This window comes from Amblyraja radiata, chromosome 7 (assembly GCF_010909765.2).
Source record: "Amblyraja radiata isolate CabotCenter1 chromosome 7, sAmbRad1.1.pri, whole genome shotgun sequence".
NCBI lineage: Eukaryota > Metazoa > Chordata > Chondrichthyes > Rajiformes > Rajidae > Amblyraja > Amblyraja radiata.
Genome location: NC_045962.1, coordinates 54,638,862 through 54,657,624, shown reverse-complemented (window position 1 = coordinate 54,657,624; position 18,763 = coordinate 54,638,862). Strand labels below are relative to the sequence as shown.

At 43.0% G+C, this 18,763-nt stretch overlaps 1 protein-coding gene across 1 annotated transcript; it reads left to right on the top strand.

Annotated features, from left to right (window-relative positions):
• Positions 1-11,879: 11,879 nt before the first annotated feature.
• On the top strand, positions 11,880-17,080 carry LOC116974891 (secreted phosphoprotein 24-like). The gene is made up of 8 exons (XM_033023502.1): positions 11,880-12,004; positions 12,148-12,251; positions 12,723-12,851; positions 13,062-13,193; positions 13,308-13,352; positions 13,933-13,977; positions 15,735-15,779; positions 16,967-17,080. The coding sequence occupies exons 1-8, from the start codon at positions 11,953-11,955 to the stop codon at positions 17,078-17,080; spliced, it is 666 nt and encodes a 221-aa protein (XP_032879393.1). The 5' UTR covers positions 11,880-11,952.
• The last annotated feature ends 1,683 nt before the right edge of the window (positions 17,081-18,763 follow it).

Below are 18,763 nucleotides of genomic sequence, written 5' to 3'. Positions count from 1 at the left end.
AAGTGATATAAACAGGTCCTCATGTGTGGATTGCGTAGGAATTGTAGTGGGGGAGGGAGAAGTAGCAGAGTTCAAGACAATGGGACTCATTTCCACAGGAACATGATGCAAAAGTAGAGAAATTATGTTGAACATGTAGCCATATAAATCTTGCAGCGATCATGCTTGATCAATGGTCAATGGTCAATGGTTAATGGTTCTATATTATCGCATGTATAGTGAAATTATTATTTTTTTGCATAAACTTCAATAAAGTAATTCAATACTTGATTAATATAAAGAGCATAAATCTAGCCCATATAAATATGCAAGAGTCGCCAGGTTTGGGCGTCATTTTCTCAACTACAATAGAGCTCTTACCAGTCCTCGCTCATGCGATTGCCATCTCCAGCACCCTCCATCCACCTTTAGACTATAGACTTCAGACAGAGTGTGGAATAGTTCGTTTCCACACTCTATAGTTAGAGTTTAGAAACACTTCGGCCCACTGAGTTGGCGCCGACCAGCATTCACCCTGCACACTAGCACTATCCCAGACACTGGGGACAATTTACAATTTACAATTTTTACTGGAGCCAATTAACCTACAAACCGGTATGTGTTTGGAGTGTGGGAGGAAACCGGAGCTCCCACTGCACCAGTGTGCCACAAGTATTGAACGGTACTCATATCCGATACTCTACTCCTCTGGAGCAGGGGACGGCTCGGCGGCTTCTCCCTGCAGGCCACGCGGCCCTCCGCCCCTCAGCTCATGGAGTTATAGAGAGATACTGCATAGGCAAAGGCCCACACATACTTTATTCTTACCTGAACCCATTATATTCTCCATACAATCTACCAATCATCCACATACAGGGAGCAATTTACCGAGACCGCTCCGCACAGATTTGAAATGTCCAAGGAGACCCAAAGGAAACTCACACGGTCATAGGTAGAACATGCAAACTCCACACAGGCAGCACTCGAGATCAGGATTGAACCCAGTCACTGGAAATTTGAGACAGCAGCTCTACCCACTGTGCTGCTGTGTCATCCCTGGGTCATGGCTTTGACAAGGCGAACACAGCTTCTCTTTACAGGCAGGGCCAGAATTAAAGACCATGAAATAAAACAGTAAATAACAAGCTGATTGTTGATTCAAGAGTATTTTAGGAGGGCATGCTTAGAATCTGGAAATTATTACTTGGGCAAGAATAATAGTGGAGTACATTCACTCAATGGCCAGCAGTAGAATGGCCCTACACCCCCCTCACATTATTTCTAGAGTGTTGGCATTGCACTGCAAATAAATTATCCCAAAATGTAATTTAGCTCAAGGCAGATTTGTACAAATTAGAGTTGATTATTTCTTTACCTCTGCGAACTTAATATTTCATATTCTGAGGGATAAAACATGATTTCATACTATTCCCACCAAATGAAAACATGATGATACTTGGAGGAAGCTCTGCTCATCTGGTGCCCACAATCAACAAGTTGAACAAACATGAACCAGTGTCCTTTGAGGAGTCCACTTTCTCAGAAGAGTCAGGACATTCAATAATTGTCAATTAATGCTTAGTAATTTTTACATATGCACTGTAGAAAGTATCGCATAAGAATGCATCACCATGTGGTTTGTCGACAGTGTCAAGTCGGCTATGTTGTTGCAATAAGAAATTAATTGTTCTGTTGTTGGTGTATATGACAATTAAGCCCTCTTGGCTCTTGACTGACTATCCAGGCAAATCATACCATACATGAGTGCAAGAGTACATGAGTAGATAGGATGGTATGGTGGCGCAGTGGTAAAGTTGCTGCTTTACAGAGCCAGAGACTCGGATTCGATTCTGACTATGGGTACTTGTGACCCGTGACTTGTGTGGGTTTTCTCTGGGACCACCCGTTTCCACTCACACTCCAAAGACGTAGAGGCTTGTAGGTTAATAGGCTTGGTGTAATTCTAAATTGTCCCTAATGTGTGAAGGATAGTGTTAGTGTGTGGGGATCGTTGGTTGGCGCGGACTTGGTGGGCCAATGGACTTTATCCGCACTGTATCTCTAAAACTAAAAAACTAAACGAAAGAGGAAATGCAAAAGAAAATAAACGGTGCACAAAAGAGCGTGACAGCTACAGTGAAAGTGTGGGTTAAAGAAAAACTAGCACCATAAGATACCTTGACTCCATCCTATCCCCCCGGTTAAATCCCTCCCTGCCTATGTTCAAGACACCTCAGACACTCTCCGTCGTCTCTGGGCATTCCATTCTCTAGGCCCCCATCCCCTCATCTTCACCATGGATGTCCAGTCACTCTACACCTTCATCCCCCACCAGGATGGTCTCAAAGCCCTCCGGTTCTTCCTCGACCGGAGAACCAACCAATACTCGTCCACTGATACTCCCCTCCGCCTAGCGGAGTTGGTCCTTACCCTCAATAACTTCTCCTTTGACTCATCCCATTTCCTCCAAATACAAGGCGTAGCTATGGGCACGCGCATGGGCCCCAGCTATGCCTGCCTCTTTGTAGGGTACGTCGAACAATCCTTGTTCGAGGCGTACCAGGGCCCCATCCCCGACCTCTACCTCCGCTACATCGATGATTGCTTTGGTGCTACCTCCTGCACCCACACACAACTCACTGACTTCATCCGCTCCACCACTAACTTCCATCCGGCACTCAAATACACCAGGACCATTTCCGACATTTCCCTACCATTTCTTGACCTCACTATCTCCATCGCAGGTGATAGACTTCTGACCGACATCCACTATAAACCCACTGACTCCCATGGCTATCTAGACTACACTTCTTCCCACCCTGCTTCCTGTAAGGACTCCATCCCCAACTCCCAATTCCTCCGTCTACGCCGCATCTGCTCCCAGGATGAGGTGTTCCACACCAGGGCATTGTAAATGCCCTCATTCTTCTGGGAACGGGGGTTCCTCTCCCCTACTATAGATGAGGCTCTCACCAGGGTCTCTTCAGTACCCCGTAACACTGCTCTCTCTCTCCATCCGCCACTCGTCTCCCCATCCCCCTCACTCGTAACATCCCCCTAGTCCTCACCTTTCATCCCACTAGCCGTCACATACAACAAATAGTCCTCCATCATTTACGCCACCTCCAACGTGACCCCACCACTCGTCACACCTTCCCAACTCCCCCCCCCCCCCCGTCTGCTTTCCGCAAAGACCGCACCCTCCGTAACTTCCTGGTCAATTCTTCCCTTCCCTCCCGCACCACCCCCTCCCCGGGCACTTTCCCTTGCAAGAGATGCTACACTTGTCGCTTTACCTCCCCCCTCGACTCCATTCAAGGACCCAAGCTGTCGTTCCAGGTGCAACAAAGGTTCACCTCCAACCTCATCTATTGAATCCGCTGCTCTAGATGTCAGCTGATCTACATTGGTGAGACCAAGCGTAGGCTTGGCAATCGTTTCGCCGAACACCTCCGCTTGGTCCGTATTAACCAACCTGATCTCCCGGTGGCTCAGCACTTCAACTCCCCCTCCCATTCCGAATCCGACCTTTCTGTCCTGGGCCTCCTCCATGGCCAGAGTGAGCACCACTGGAAATTGGAGGAGCAGCATCTCATATTCCACTTGGGCAGTTTGCATCCTAGCGGCATAAACATTGACCTCCAATTTCCGGTAGTCCTTACTGTTTCCTCCCCTTCTCAGCTCTCCCTCAACCCTCGGGCTCCTCCTCTTCCTTTCTCCTTTCTTCTCCCCGCCCCCACCCCGCCCTACATCAGTCTGAAGAAGGGTTTCAGCCCGAAACGTTGCCTATTTCCTTCACTCCATAGATGCTGCTGCACCCGCTGAGTTTCTCCAGCACTTTTTCTACCATACATTGGAGGATCGGGAGTTCATGTCTAGCATAGGAAAGGTCTGTTCAGGAGTCTGATAACAATTGGGAAGAAGTTATCCTTGAATCTGATGGTACGTGCATTCAAGCTTTTGAATTGACTTTTAGATGGAAGACGGAGAAGAGGGAATGATCGGGATGTGAGTTGGTTCTTGATTATGTTGGCTGCTTTCCCCAGCCAGTAAGAAGTTTAGATAGAGTCCCTGGGGCAATGGGGGATGAAGGCGAGTTTACTTGACATATTGGGCCATGTTCATGACTCTCTGAGCTTTCTTGTGGTCCTGCGCAGAGCTGTCGACAAACCACGTTTTGATCCATCCAGATACAATGATTTCTATGGTGCATATGTAGCCTTTACTAAGGTTTATTTGAAATATGTTGAACCATATTAGAGTTCCCCTAACTCCTCTGAGGAAGTATCTGGGGGAGGATGTACTGGCATTGAAGAGGGTCCAGAGGAGGTTAATAAGAATGATCCCAGGAATGATTAGGTTAACATATGATGAGCGTTTGACGGCACTGAGCCTGAACTCGCTGGGGTTTAGAAGCATGATGTGCGATCTCATTGAAACTTACCGAATAGTGAAAGGCCAGGTATTGTGTGATTGTGGAGAGGATGTTTCTACTTGTGGGAGATTCTAGGATCAGAGACCATAGGTTTAGAAAGAAGAAGGAATTTCTTTACTAAGAGTAAAATCTTGCCACAGATAGATGTTGAGACAATCAATGGATATTTTTAAAGAGTAATTTGGCAGATTTCACATTCTACCAGTGATCCACATACAAGGGGTAATTCGCAGAGGCGATTTGCACATTCTTGAAATGTATAAGGAAACTAGAGATCTGAAGGACGCTCACATGGACACAGGTAGAACACCCAAACTCCACACAGACAGCACCCAGGGTCAGAATTAAACACAGTCACTGGAAATTGAGACAGCAGCTCTACCCTCTGTGACAATGTCATCCCTGGGTCATGGCTCTGCGAACAAAGTGAAATTATTTATCTTTGCTGACAGGGCCAGAATTAAAAGCCATGAAGCAAAATAGTAAATAATAAACTGACTGCCAAGTTCAAGTGTATTTTAGAAGGGCATGTTTAGAATCTGGAGTTTATTACCGTGGCAAGAAGAATAGTAGAGTACATTCATTCACCAGCAGTAGAAGACCCTACACTGCACTCCATCCCACCCTCTCCACTGCATAACACAACTCACCGAGCATTCACATCGGCTGTACTCAGCTTCAATGCACCTTTCAGCATGTACTCCTTCAGTGTATAATGGGCCAGTCGGCAATATGGCCAACTAGGCAACTTTGCCTCCCCTAGTTCTATGTTAACCCAGTTTCGCATCCTACACACCAGGAGCAATTCACACAAGCCAACAACTCCTCTTCATTTTCTGGTCAGTGACCAGCTCCTTTGGTTTTCTGACATTGCTGATGTTTCCTGCAGCAGTATTCTGGAAATTCCAGGAGATTCCTGGGTCATTGGCAGTGCACTGCAAATAGATTATCCCAAAATGTATATATTTGCAAAGGGGTTTTGTACAAATCAGAGTTGGTTGTTTCTTCTCCTCTGTGAACTTACCAATTCATATTCTGAGGCATAAAACCTGATTTCATACTATTCACACCAAATGTAAACATGATGACGATACTTGGAGGAAGCTCTGCCCATAACCACAGCCCACCTTTCATCTGGTTCTGGTGCCCACAATCAACACTTTGAGCAAACATGAGCCAGTGTCCTTTGAGGAGTCTACTTCCTCAGAAGAGCCAGGACTTTTGATATTTTTCAAATAATGCTTAATTTCTACATATACAACATAGAAAGCATTGTATCTGGATGCATTACCATGTGGTTCGTCGACAGTGTCAAGGCCGGTTATGCTGTTGCAATAAGAATTTTACTTCGGAGTCACGTGAGTGACTATGTGAAGAACCCCGCTAGGACGCATGCGTGTCATTACGCTACACGCATTGCACGAGTCATTTCGATGGAGGAAGGACGTTCCTCCTAAACGGCTGGTGTATAAAACCAGCGAAGACAGGTAAGAGATCTACGTTTTTCTTACCTCTAGGATGGACAGAAGACGAACCAAAGCTGCAAAAAAGCTGGCGGGGGAGAGCCGTGCAGGAACGGGCAGCCAGCGGCGGCAGACGGCAGGGCTGTCTCCATTGTCGGGAGCACCTGTGCCGGAGCTAGCCTTACCACCGGCGGGTGGAAAGGCTAAACGCCAAACCGACAGAGCCGTTCTTTCGGACGACTCGGATTTCGAACAGCCCCACGCCACCTACGCTCAGGGGCCTGTGGGGCTGAAGGAATTGGAGGAGCAGCAAGCGACCAGTGACCGAGATCACTGGAACGCGTTTGAGCTGCGGGACCAGCGACCGCGAGCGGTCAGCGCTCGAAAGCTCTGTACCGCGTTGGAGCGGCAGCTGGTCCAGGACAAGCCGCAAGAGCCAGGTGCCCGAGAGCACTGGACAAAAATGGAGCGGCTGATGGAGGCAATACTCCAGAGGGGGTCTGGCTCTACTGGGCAGACATTCAGCCCCTCTGCAGTACCTTATTCGTGGCTGTATTCGGCGTCTATTGCCTCCCAGGACAGCATAGCGGGGCAGATTTGGACTGACCCTGAACAGGAACTGATGGAAAACTCAGTGCAAGGGGTGAGTGGGAACTTACTTGAAATGGTGGCTCAGTTCGCAAAACCAGAACTCACAGGGGATAATTTACCAGCCAGGTTAGCGGCAAGTATTAATTACATGTCCCTGAACCAGCTACAGGGACAAGCCCTAATTGACACCATGGGGCGTCACTTGCAACCTGGAAACGGTAAATCCTTTAATGTCCCAACCGTGAATGCATGTATTTGGAAGCATGTAGGAGCAAGCATCAGGACAAGGGATGTCTTACTGCAAAAAGTACTTAAAACCCTCACCGCAGGGATAACAGCATTCACATGAGCCCTGGATGAGGAAGATATGAGTCAACACCAGAAAGATGCCCTGGCCCTCTTCTGCAATACCCAATATGAACTAAATAATATCAGAAAGAAGAGCATACAGCCGGTACTAGACCCAAAATTTGCAGGATTATGCAGAACGGAAACGACCACCGAAAAGACTTACCTGTTTGGAGGGGACCTACCAAAACAGGTAAAAGATTTGGACGAAGAATCCAAAGCCCTGGGAATCATAAAAGCAACCAAACGCCACCCCCAGAAGTATCACCCCTATGCACTCATGGGTCGCAAGGACTACTCCGGGGAACAGTCGAGGGCAAGACCAATCCAACAGCGGTCTTTTTTAGGACATGGCCCAGGCCGGCCCTCGTGGAAGATGCACCCATCTACAACAACACAAATCAAGACACGGGGGCCTCAACGTCCTCGGGGACAAGGGAAGAAATAAGACCACTGGTAACCATAGAGGTAGGTGGGTCTGGTCCCTTACTTATTAACGAAAGCATGGGTGTTGGTGACAGATTACACTTTTTTCTGGATGCATGGTATAAGTTAACATCAGATACTTATATCCTAAGCAGTATCCAGGGATACACGATAGAGTTCTTACAACCACGTAATCCTCCAGTCCAGCATGTACTGAACAGAGTGTTCAGGCTTAAGGGCGAAGATAAAGCAAAAGCACATGCTGAACTGCAGAGACTCCATAAAATGGGGATAATTGAACAAACCCAACACGAACCTTTAGAATTCGTGTCCAACATTTTTATTAAACATAAGAAAGATGGTGGTTGCCGCATCATCATAGATTTGAGTAATTTGAATGTTTTTGTAAAATATATTCACTTCAAAATGGAAACCTTTGCTACTGCTAAACTATTAATCTCCAAAGGTTACTATATGGCAAGCATTGATTTAAAAGCTGCTTACTATTCAGTACCCATAACAGGTGACCACAGACGTTATTTGAAATTTAATTGGATGGATCAACTCTGGCAATACAGAGCACTACCAAATGGACCTAGGTTATTTACTAAATTATTAAAACCAGCCTTAGCTTTCCTACGGGAACATAAACAGATTGTGATAGCTTATTTGGATGATATACTTATATTGGGCAAAAGGGTGAAACAAGCAGAATTAACAATAACAGCCACCATACAAATATTTGAAAGCCTAGGATTCATTATCCATCCAATTAAATCTAAATTGAAACCTTCAACAACAATGGATTTCTTGGGATTTACCATTAACTCAGTTCTTATGTCAGTGACTTTGCCACAAGACAAAGCAATAGCCCTCGAGGAGGATTGCAGCAAAATCATTGACACAAGCAAACCATCTATTAGACAGGTGGCGAGAATGATTGGCAAGATAATAGCAGCTTTTCCAGCTGCACAATTCGGACCTTTATATTATCAGAATTTACAAAGGGCAAAAATAACAGCTCTAAAATACAATGGAGGTCATTTTGATAGACCTATGGAACTACCAAAAGAAGCCATATTAGAACTACAATGGTGGAAAGAAAACATTAGGCATTGTTTCCAATCCAATCATTATCAGCAATCCGTCTATCACACTACAAACGGATGCTAGTGCTCTTGGATGGGGTGCCACGGATTCCATCACCAGCTGTGGTGGGAGATGGAATGAACAGGAGTCATCATTACTACACACTTTGGGCATAAATTACTTAGAAATATTGGGAGCTTTTCACGGCCTTAAGTCATATTGCTTAGGGTTATCTCACCAGCATGTAAGATTACAAATTGATAACACCACTGTGGTAGCATACATCAACTACATGGGTGGAAACAAATCGACATCATGTGACAATCTGGCAAACTAGATCTGGCAATAGTGTATCCGCAGAGGAATTTGGATATCAGCTACCTACTTACCAGGTAGACAAAACTTAGTGGCAGACACCAGGTCACGCAAATTCAATGACAACATCGAATGGATGTTGGACAGAAAAGTATTTGCTGAAATTACAGCACGATACGGAACACCAGATGTCGATCTATTCGCATCCAGGCTTAACCACCAAGTGCCAAAATATGTATCATGGGAACCAGACCCTGGGGCAGCAGCTACAGATGCTGTTTCGCTGCATTGGGGGGAAATTGTTCTTTTATGCATTCCCTCCCTTCTCCCTCATCAGTCGGGTACTAAGTAAGATAAGACAAGACTCTGCGTCTGGTATCTTAATAGTACCCGATTGGCCAACCCAACCATGGTTCCCAGTGGTACAGGAGATGATATTAGAACCTCACATCACCATTCAACACAGACCGGATCTACTGGTAAATCCAGCAACTAGGACAAGTCATCCTTGTCATCGTCACATTACGTTTTGGTTTGTAGAGTCTGAAAGCTCCTTTATTACACCTGGGCTTAACAACGAGAGCTATGAACATGATCGCTGGAGCCCAACGAGAGTCAACAAAAAATCAATACCTAGTATATATCAGAAAATGGCACAGGTATTGCAACCAGAACAACATTATCCACAGACCTACGAACATTCAACCGGTATTGGAATTTCTGGTAAATTTACACCATGACGAACGACTTACGTACAGCGCCATCAACTGTGCCAAAAGTGCCCTGTCTACCTACCTCTGGAGAGAAACGGAACGACAGCCTGTGGGGTCACACCCTTTGGTAACCAAGCTCATGAGGGGCATATTCAATGCTAACCCTCCTAAGGCCAGATATTCCCATATATGGGACGTTGGCATCGTTCTGAATCTACTAAGGAACTGGACTCCATCCACTAGCCTGTCATTACAGACTTTGACCTTAAAAACGGTCATGCTGATGGCATTGGTCACAGCACAAAGGGCGCACTCCCTACACAAATTGAGGCTGGATAACATGACCAGTTCGCAGGAAAATTTACATTTTTACATCCAGGAACTGGTAAAACAGAACAGACAGGGGTCGGCAGGCCTAAAAGTGATTTTCAATAACTACCCTGCAGATGAGCGACTGTGTGTGGTAACACATCTAAAAGAATACATTAAACAAACCAAAACCATCAGAGGCACAAAAAAGGCACTGCTCTTTAGCCACAGGCAGCCTCATAAACGAATAACAAAACAGACCATTTCCAAATGGATAAAACAAGTACTTACTAAAGCAGGTATAGATACTAATTGTTTAAATCTCACTCCACCAGGGCTGCAGCTACATCGGCAGCATACAAGTTGGATGTTCCATTGGATCAGATCCTCAAGACGGCAGGATGGTCATCAGAAGGAACTTTCTGTAAATTTTATAATAAACCAGTGGAGGAAACTGGAACTTTTTCAAAAACTATTTTAAATTCCATAATATAATTTGTCCCCATGAATATACGGGGTTTATGATTTATTTTGTTAACAAATTTGTTTGTTGCATCTACATACCGTATGGATGTCGAAAATATTTCTCCCCTATACCAAGGCAGATGTGTGTCATGGACTCGTCCACGGCATGAAATCACAGAGCTTTGAAAACTTCACGTAGTCACTCACGTGACTCCGAAGTAAAATAGTAAGATTAAACGAGAACTTATCAGTTTGAAGTTTGATCTTTATTTTATGAGGAGTAACGTTGAGGGAATACGTGCCCTCCGCTCCCACCCTTGATCATATACTCAACTGGTATCTCTTCTCTAATCTTACTATGTTTAGTCATTATAGTTATCTGTGATTCCACACCGCTGCTTTGAAGAATGACACGCATGCGTCCTAGCGGGGTTCTTCACGTATTCCCTCAACGTTACTCCTCATAAAATAAAGATCAAACTTCAAACTGGTAAGTTCTCGTTTAATCTTACTATTTTATTGTTTTGTAGTAGGTACATACGACGATTAAGCCCTCTTGACTCTTGACTGTCCATCCAGGCAAATCATACAACACAAGAGTACATGAGTAGCATATGAGAGGTCAGTTCAAGAGTTTGATAACAATTGGGAAAAAGTTTTCCTTGAATCTGATGGTAATTGTTTGTAGCATTCACTGCTTTATGGAAGATGGGGGAAGAAGGAATGACCGGAACGTGAGTTGGTTCATGATTATGTTGGCTGCTTTCCCCAGCCAGAAAGAAGTTTAGGTAATGGGGCAATGGGGGATGAAGGCGAGTTTACTTGACATATTGGGCTTCGTTCATTACTCTCTGAGCTTTCTTGCGGTTCTGCGCAGAGCAGTCGACAAACCACGCTTTGATCCATCCTGATACAAAGCATTCCACAGTGCATATATAGACATTACTAAGTGTTATTTGAAATGTGTTGAATTTCCTAACTCTTTTGAAGAAGTATCTGAGGAAGGATGTGCTGGCATTGGATAGGGTCCAGAGGAGGTTTACGAGAATGATCCCAGGAATGATTGGCTTAATATTTGATGCGTGTATGGCAGCACTGTGCCTGTACTCGCTGGAGTTTAGAAGCATGATGGGGGACCTCATTGAAACTTACTGAATAGTGAAAGGCCTGGATAGAGCACATGTGGAGAGGATGTTTCAACTTGTGAGACAGTCTAGGACAGAGGATATAGTTTTAGAAAGCATAGCTTTAGATCAGGAGGAATTTCTTTAGTCAAAGTAAGGTGTATCTGTGGAATTCATTGCCACAGATAGCTGTAGAGGCAAAGTCAATGGATATTTTTAAGGAGATTGGCAATTTCTTGATTAGTAAAGGTGTCAGATGTTACGGGGAGGAGGCTGGAGAATTGGGTTGAGAGGGAAAGATAAATCAGCCATGATTGAAAGGGGGAGTAGACATGATACACCAAATGACCTGATTCTTCTCATATATCTTATGAACCTATGGAGGCATTGGTGTGCTGTCCTTTCCGTAGTTTCATGCTATTTCATATTCTGAGGCATAAATCCTGATTTCATACTTTTCCCACCAAATCTAAACACGATGACGATACTTGGAGGAAGCTCTGCCGGTAATCACAGCCCACATTTCATCTGGTTCCGGTGACCACGATTAACACGCTGAGCAAACATGAGTCAGTGTTTGAATGTGGTGGAGGTGCAGGATATAAAGACCGAAGGCAGCGAGGTGAGGCAGATCGAGAGAGAGAAGCAGCAACTTTACTCTGAGAACCCAGCCAGCTGATCCTACACAAGGCAGAATGAAATCCTTCCTCCTCGCCATCGCTGCCGTGCAGATCCTCCACTGCTCAGGTAGGTACTGGGGAGGGGGAGGGCCTCAGAAAGCAATGAGTTACTGGTAATGAGCTTTAGTCAGCGACAATTCACTAATGTGTAAAAATACTTCACTGACGCTTGTTTGATTGTCTTGTACAACTTTCCTTCTCTCTCTGCAGGAGTGCCAAGCACCAAGGATGCTCTGAGAGCCTCAGTTGCAAAACTGAATGAAATCACCGAGATCACCAACCTGTGTGCGATCACCAGGAGAGGTGTGACAAATGTAAGTGGGTCCCGGTCTAATTGTTTCACATGCTACGTGTCTGAGTGCAAGTTAATTGGCTACTATAAATTAACCCCAGAGTATGTTCATGGCAAAAATAATCAAAAGGGAACAGGTGGGCACGTGAGGGTGAGAATCAGTTAAAGGGTTGCAGGGATATTTAATTACTAAATATGAGCTCTATCTTATATTACACTGTTTTCAATGAATATCAGATCAAGAACTTAAATCCCAAATCTGTACTTAAGTCTTGATACTGACACTAGACAAATGATTTGGAAGTAAGGTTGGAATTTTACCTTTGAACTAATTAAGTCTCGTGCTCATTATGGGTGATGATACTGGCACCGCCAATGTAATCATCTGCTGAAGAAAAGACCTGTGTAGATTTAAGCTTCATCAGATATTTGTTTTTAAAAAAAAGCAGATATAATGATACAATCATACATCAATAAACTATTTTGCTTTCAGACCTATCGCACGGGTAAACTGTCATACAATGTGGATTTAACATTCGCAGTGAAAGAAACTGTCTGCTCCAAGAATTCTGGGCAGGAATTTGATGATCCCAGTTGCACCTTCCTCTCCAGGAACATTGTTGTGAGTCTAGAATTACATTGTTAACTATTAGAATCTTTGTGTGTAATGAGTAACATCATTGAAAGAGCTATAATTGTAGATTATTTCATAGAATTGCCCATACATGCTAAGTTAAATTAAACAAAACCCTGTAAATTGGGTTATATTTTAATCACTTTGATCCAGAGTTGAGTTTGCATTCGTCAATAATTTCCCTGCATTATTTCACAGGAGAAAGGGTTTTGCAAAAGCCGTGTGGAATATTTTGCTGATAAAGTGGCTGACGTTGATGTGGAGTGTGAAGGTCTGAAGACCATTGACAGCGAGAGTGACTCAACAGAGTCCAATGAAACCAGTATTGAGGTAACTGTACAGTTATACAATTCTGGGCAGTGGGAATTCTAACACAAGATCATTTTTAAAAACATTTCTCTGTTGTCCAGTTATTAAGATCAAAATGTATATTTCTTCACACAGGCTCAAAGCAAATCAAATGAGACATCGCTAGAGGAAACCTCAAGTGTGAGTATTAACTAGTATTTTGTCAGATGATTTCTCTTGTTGAACAAATGTTGGCAATGAAGTGTTAGCTACTCCATTCAGAATAGTGAGTGAGAAAGCGTGTTGTCACAGTCTGATGTGGAGGGAGGGCATTCTGATATTTAATTTCAGTGTGTAAGGGGCTGGTTTCCACTGAAGATGAATTTAGCATCAACAAGATAAAATTAAAGGAGCAGTGTCTCCCAGGCTGACACCAATAGCAGTCACGGAATACAAATCTTTCCTGGAGGGAAACCAGAGCTTCACTTAAGCAGATGGCAATTCACGCCTCTGTTGCTTGTTGTAGGAATATTAATTGACTATGCACAGCCACTTTCCCAGGCATTTTATTGGATATTGAGGCATTGTGGAGTGAGACTTTGAATTAAAATTCCTCCGTCCAACACTATCTCATTGAATCAATACTCAGGAATGAATGTAGGTTTAACAATCTTTCATTTCTAATTCACTATTCTACTCTATAATTTGGAGGGAATCTATAAATGCTTGTATCTTACCAAATCCATCCTCTTATTTCCAAAATGTTAATGCTTTTATATAGGTGGAAAGCAAGTCAGAAGAAACTTTACTGGAAGATTCAACAAATGTAAGTAATTTGTGAATTGTTATCTCTTGATTCTCAACCATATTATGGTGTAGAATGGGGTGGAAGGATTTTAACTCATAATATGTTTGGTCCAATCAGTGGAAGGGAGGACACTGAGTGGTCTTTGAATATTATCTTCACCTCAACACATCTTTAATAAACAAAACCTGTAAACCTTGACTGAACTGTGACTGATCCTTCTTTGTTCTCTGGGATGAGAGATCCAAAGTCCACCTCCCAGTGAAGAGGTTCTTCCTCTGCTCAATCCTAATTGATGTATTCAATACTTTGAGTCTGCGACCAAAGCTTTAGACACCTGAGAGAGTGGAAACATCCCCTCTCTCACTCCTGGCACACATTACCATAATTATGTTCATTGAGAGGCAATCACCTCACCTGTAAATGTCTAAGCCTACTCTGTCTCTCATCATGTGGCACATTGTACATTCCAGGAACTAGCCTGGTGAATCTTTGCTGCTCTCTTTATATCTAGCATATCCTTCCTTAGATAAGGGGACCAAAATTGTACACGACACACACAAAGATTCCACGTCTTTGTAGTACTCTTGTGCTCAAGTCCGTTTGTAACAATGGCAACAGATCATTTGCCTTCCTAATAGCTTGCTCCACTTGTACCGAACCACAACTCTGAAATGACCAGAATCTCTACAATGAATTAGAACTCCATTAAAAATCAACATAACACAAACCGCAAAACTGTAGTACAATTTGAACCAGTGCAAAAATACAATAACAGATGAACTGAATTGGGGGTAGAGTTAGGCAGCACTTCCAGGAAATGGGTGAAAAAGATATGATTGGTTCAGAAGTCTGATGGACATTCATGATTTTCTAAATTACTCATTATTGTCATGTACTAAATATATAAATATTATTTCCAAACAGGACAAATCCCAATCAACAGAGACATCGATCGAGGATCCACACGATGTGAGTATAAGTAGAAAGATTTTCGAATTATCTTTCTGATATTGTTTAATATCTTGGGGTGAACTATGTTAAAATAGAGGGTGAGACAATCATTTATTGTAGCTCAATGCAGTTCAAAAAGAAATCAGCTGTCTGATTCCAGTGGGGAAGTTGGGGCCGAGGAGGATTGTTGAGTTGGCTCCACTGACCCCACTCCTCATGTTATCCAGGCTTCATTAACCATAGTTAAGCAGAACGAATGCAAATATTTTAGTGAGGTCTTTTCCTCTCCAATACAGATTCTTAAATACTTATTTGCCCTGATATAAATAGGATTATTTATAATTCACTCATCAAAGGTTTTGTTCAGTGGTTAACTCACAGTCTATAAAATGTAATAGACAATAGACAATAGACAATAGACAATAGGTGCAGGAGTAGGCCATTTGGCCCTTCGAGCCAGCACCGCCATTCAATATGATCATGACTGATCATCCCCAATCTCCCCATATTCCCTGACTCTGCTATTTTTAAGAGCCCTATCTAGCTCTCTCTTGAATGCATCCGGAGAACCTGCCTCCACCGCCCTCTGAGGCAGAGAATTCCACAGACTCACCACTGTAACAAAAAGTGTTTCCTCGTCTCCGTTCTAAATGGCATACTCATTATTCTTAAACTGTGGCCCCTTGTTCTGGTCCCCCCTAACATCGGGAACATGTTTCCTGCCTCTAGCGTGTCCAAGCCCTTAACAACCTTATGCAGAATGCTGTTCAGCATAATGCTGAATGCGTAGTGCTGAATAAATAAATATTAATATTTTCACACAGGAAAAAGACAAGTCAAAAGAGACATCAATCGAGGAGTCTTCCAATGTGAGTATAATCAGGAAATCCATATCTATAGTTAAGATAAAGACGCTTGGTCAAGCTTCTCTTTGTTAAATGTCTACCCATAATCATATAATCATACTTTATACTTTATTAGCCAAGTTTGTTTTGCAAGAATAAGGGGCAAGACGGAGACGAGGAAACACTTTTTTCACACACAGAGTTGTGAGTGTGGAATTCTCAGCGTCAGAGGACGGTGGAGGCAGGTTCTCTGGAAACTTTCAAGAGAGAGCTAGATAGGGCTCTTAAAGATAGCGGAGTCAGGGAATATGGGGAGAAGGCAGGAACGGGGTACTGATTGGTGATGATCAGCCATGATCATATTGAATGGCGGTGCTGGCTCGAATGGCCGAATGGCCTACTCCTGCACCAATTTTCTATTGTCTATTGCAACATTCGAGGAATTTGATTTACCATACAGTCATATCAATAGAAGCAACAGAACACACAAAATACATTTTAACATAAACATCCACCACACTGACTCCTCTAATCATTAGACAGATGGGGAGAGAATATCATTGCACAAATGCTTTTGGATGTTCAGAGGCTGAAGATTACCAACTTTACCGTAAATGTAAGTTTGGTCTTCGCTTAATTTTGAACAAGAATTAGAAAAGGCAATCTCCTTGAGGACAATCCTGGTGTGTGGACATATAACCACCAGTTTCATTAGGGGAGCATCCTAGAGATTGTCAAGATTTAACAGCGTATAATTACCTGTTCTGGGAGAGTGCGAAGGAGGAGGTCAACACAGCCGTGACCAACTGATGAACTCATCTCTGTTACGTTAATAATTTATCTCAATGCCCCAGCATATCAATGGGGTCAAGGAAAGAGAGTTCATGTCGTGGCCATATTCCCACCAATCTTTCCACCACTACGCACAAGAAGCACAAGAACCACAAGACGCTTTTGTATGCAGATGCCGAGTAGTGTGTTCAGCTCTGGCTGAATAATTTCTAATCTTGTGATGTGGACTCAATATAGAAGAAGTATATCAATATTATACTGCACCTCAGCTTGTGAAGTGTTTACTGTGCAGTTACAGCACTTACAATTCTGAGATTTATAGTAGTACCAGTTATCCATATATAAACTAAAATAAAATTATTTAAAATTTGTATCTGGAACTTATTCTAATATTTGAATTTTTTTTTCTTGTCAAACAGATGAAAAGCAAGTCAACAGAATTATCTCTGGAGGAGTCTTCAAACGAGGAATTGAGTCTCAAGAGGGAGACACTAAGCATGAATGAAACTCCTGAGAACATGAACTCAGTGTGAACACAAGAAGACCTCATTCAGAATAAACAAGACACTGTCACCTGTACTGTACTTGCTCATATAAAATGACAGGGGACGGAGCTCCTGACTGTACATATCACTGTAACTGGGAAATTCTACTGTTTGTAAATATTCTGTTTTTTTGCTGTAAATTATTGTGTAATACATTGTGGATTTAAATAAAATGATTAACAAATATTCATGGTTTTGCTCCCAGAATTTGTTTAGCATGTCACTAATCTACAGAGGTTTATTCAGCCATTGTGCTCAAGTCAGCCGATCCCTCACTGATGATGCAGCTCCCATGTCCAGTGGGACCTCTTGATGTGGGACCTTCTCTGTCTGGCAAAGTCCTCTTGTGTTGGACCATTAGCTGCTCTATATTGTCAGGCACTGCAACCTAGATAGTTGAAGAAGGGTCTCGTTCCGAAACGTCACCCAATTCTTCTCTCCTGAGATGCTGCCTTTCGCGCTGAGTTACTCCAGCATTTTGTGTCTATCTTCGATTTAAACCAGCATCTGCAGTTCAAGTTCAAGTTCAAGTGAGCTTATTGTCATGTGTCCCTGTATAGGACAATGAAATTCTTGCTTTGCTTAAGCACACAGAAAATAGTAGGCATTTACTACAAAACAGATAAATGTGTCCATATACCATGATATAAATATATACACACATGAATTTGTCTTTCCTACAAATACGTAGCTTATATAATTTGCAGCAAAATTGAAGTATTTGGGTTGTTTGTTATTCATATCTGACGTTAGCCTTTTATTTTTTTTAAAGTATCCAACAATTTAATTTTCAAATAATTACATTTGGGAGTGAATGAGTTGGGTTGGGTGTAATTAGGGATTAATGATTATTGAAATATGCTGCAGCTTGAATATTTTCTCTCTTGTTCAGTGGGTGCACAGTGAGTAAATACTTCAACAGTGTAAAATAATGCAGCGGGTAGAGCTGCTGCTTCACGTTTCTTGTGATCCTAGTTCAATCTTGACCTTTGCTGCTGTCTGTGTGGAGTTTGCATGTTCTCCCTATGACAGCTTGCGGTTCCCCTGGGTGCTCCAGTTTCCTCACAACCCCCCAAAGATGTGCAGGTCGTTGGGTTAATTGGCCGATGTAAATAGCCTCCAGTGTGTACTTGCGAGGTAGAATCCTTTTAAACATTTTGGATATTAATTAAAAATATTAGCAAAAAGTAAACATAACAAACTAAATAAACCAGTGTGTACCATTTGTGGTGAGCTGGGCAATGGTTTGAGAGGTGATTCATGCTGACATCTCTCCACCAACGCACTCCGAAATCCCACATTTCATCCTGTGGGCCCCATTAAATTCCTGTTGCCGGGATTGTGGACTCTGAACAATTTGCAGGGACAGTTCAAGCTCAAGTCTTCACCTCGTACATCTATGGAATAAACCAAAGGTTAGCTTCGTTAGCAACCTCTCACACAGTCAGCAATACATTTAGAGCACTCAAAAGTCAGGTCATTTCAACTTGCCTGGTCACAGTGTTGCTCAGGTCCTACTTTACGATCCACCTGAAAGAAATTCATAGGCAAATGCAGGAAAATTTTCTGAAAAATAAGAAAACCAAGTAATGTCTGAAAATGTGTCTAAGTGATATAATCAGGTCCTCATCTGTGGATTGGCAGTCCACTGAAAGTAGCAATTGTGGTGGG

Coding starts and splice junctions, on each gene's coding strand:
- LOC116974891 (XM_033023502.1), top strand. CDS start 11,953: ATGAAATCCTTCCTCCTCGCCATCGCTGCCGTGCAGATCCTCCACTGC. Junction 13,194..13,307: donor CCAATGAAACCAGTATTGAG/GTAACTGTACAG, acceptor TTCTTCACACAG/GCTCAAAGCAAATCAAATGA. Junction 15,780..16,966: donor CAATCGAGGAGTCTTCCAAT/GTGAGTATAATC, acceptor CTTGTCAAACAG/ATGAAAAGCAAGTCAACAGA.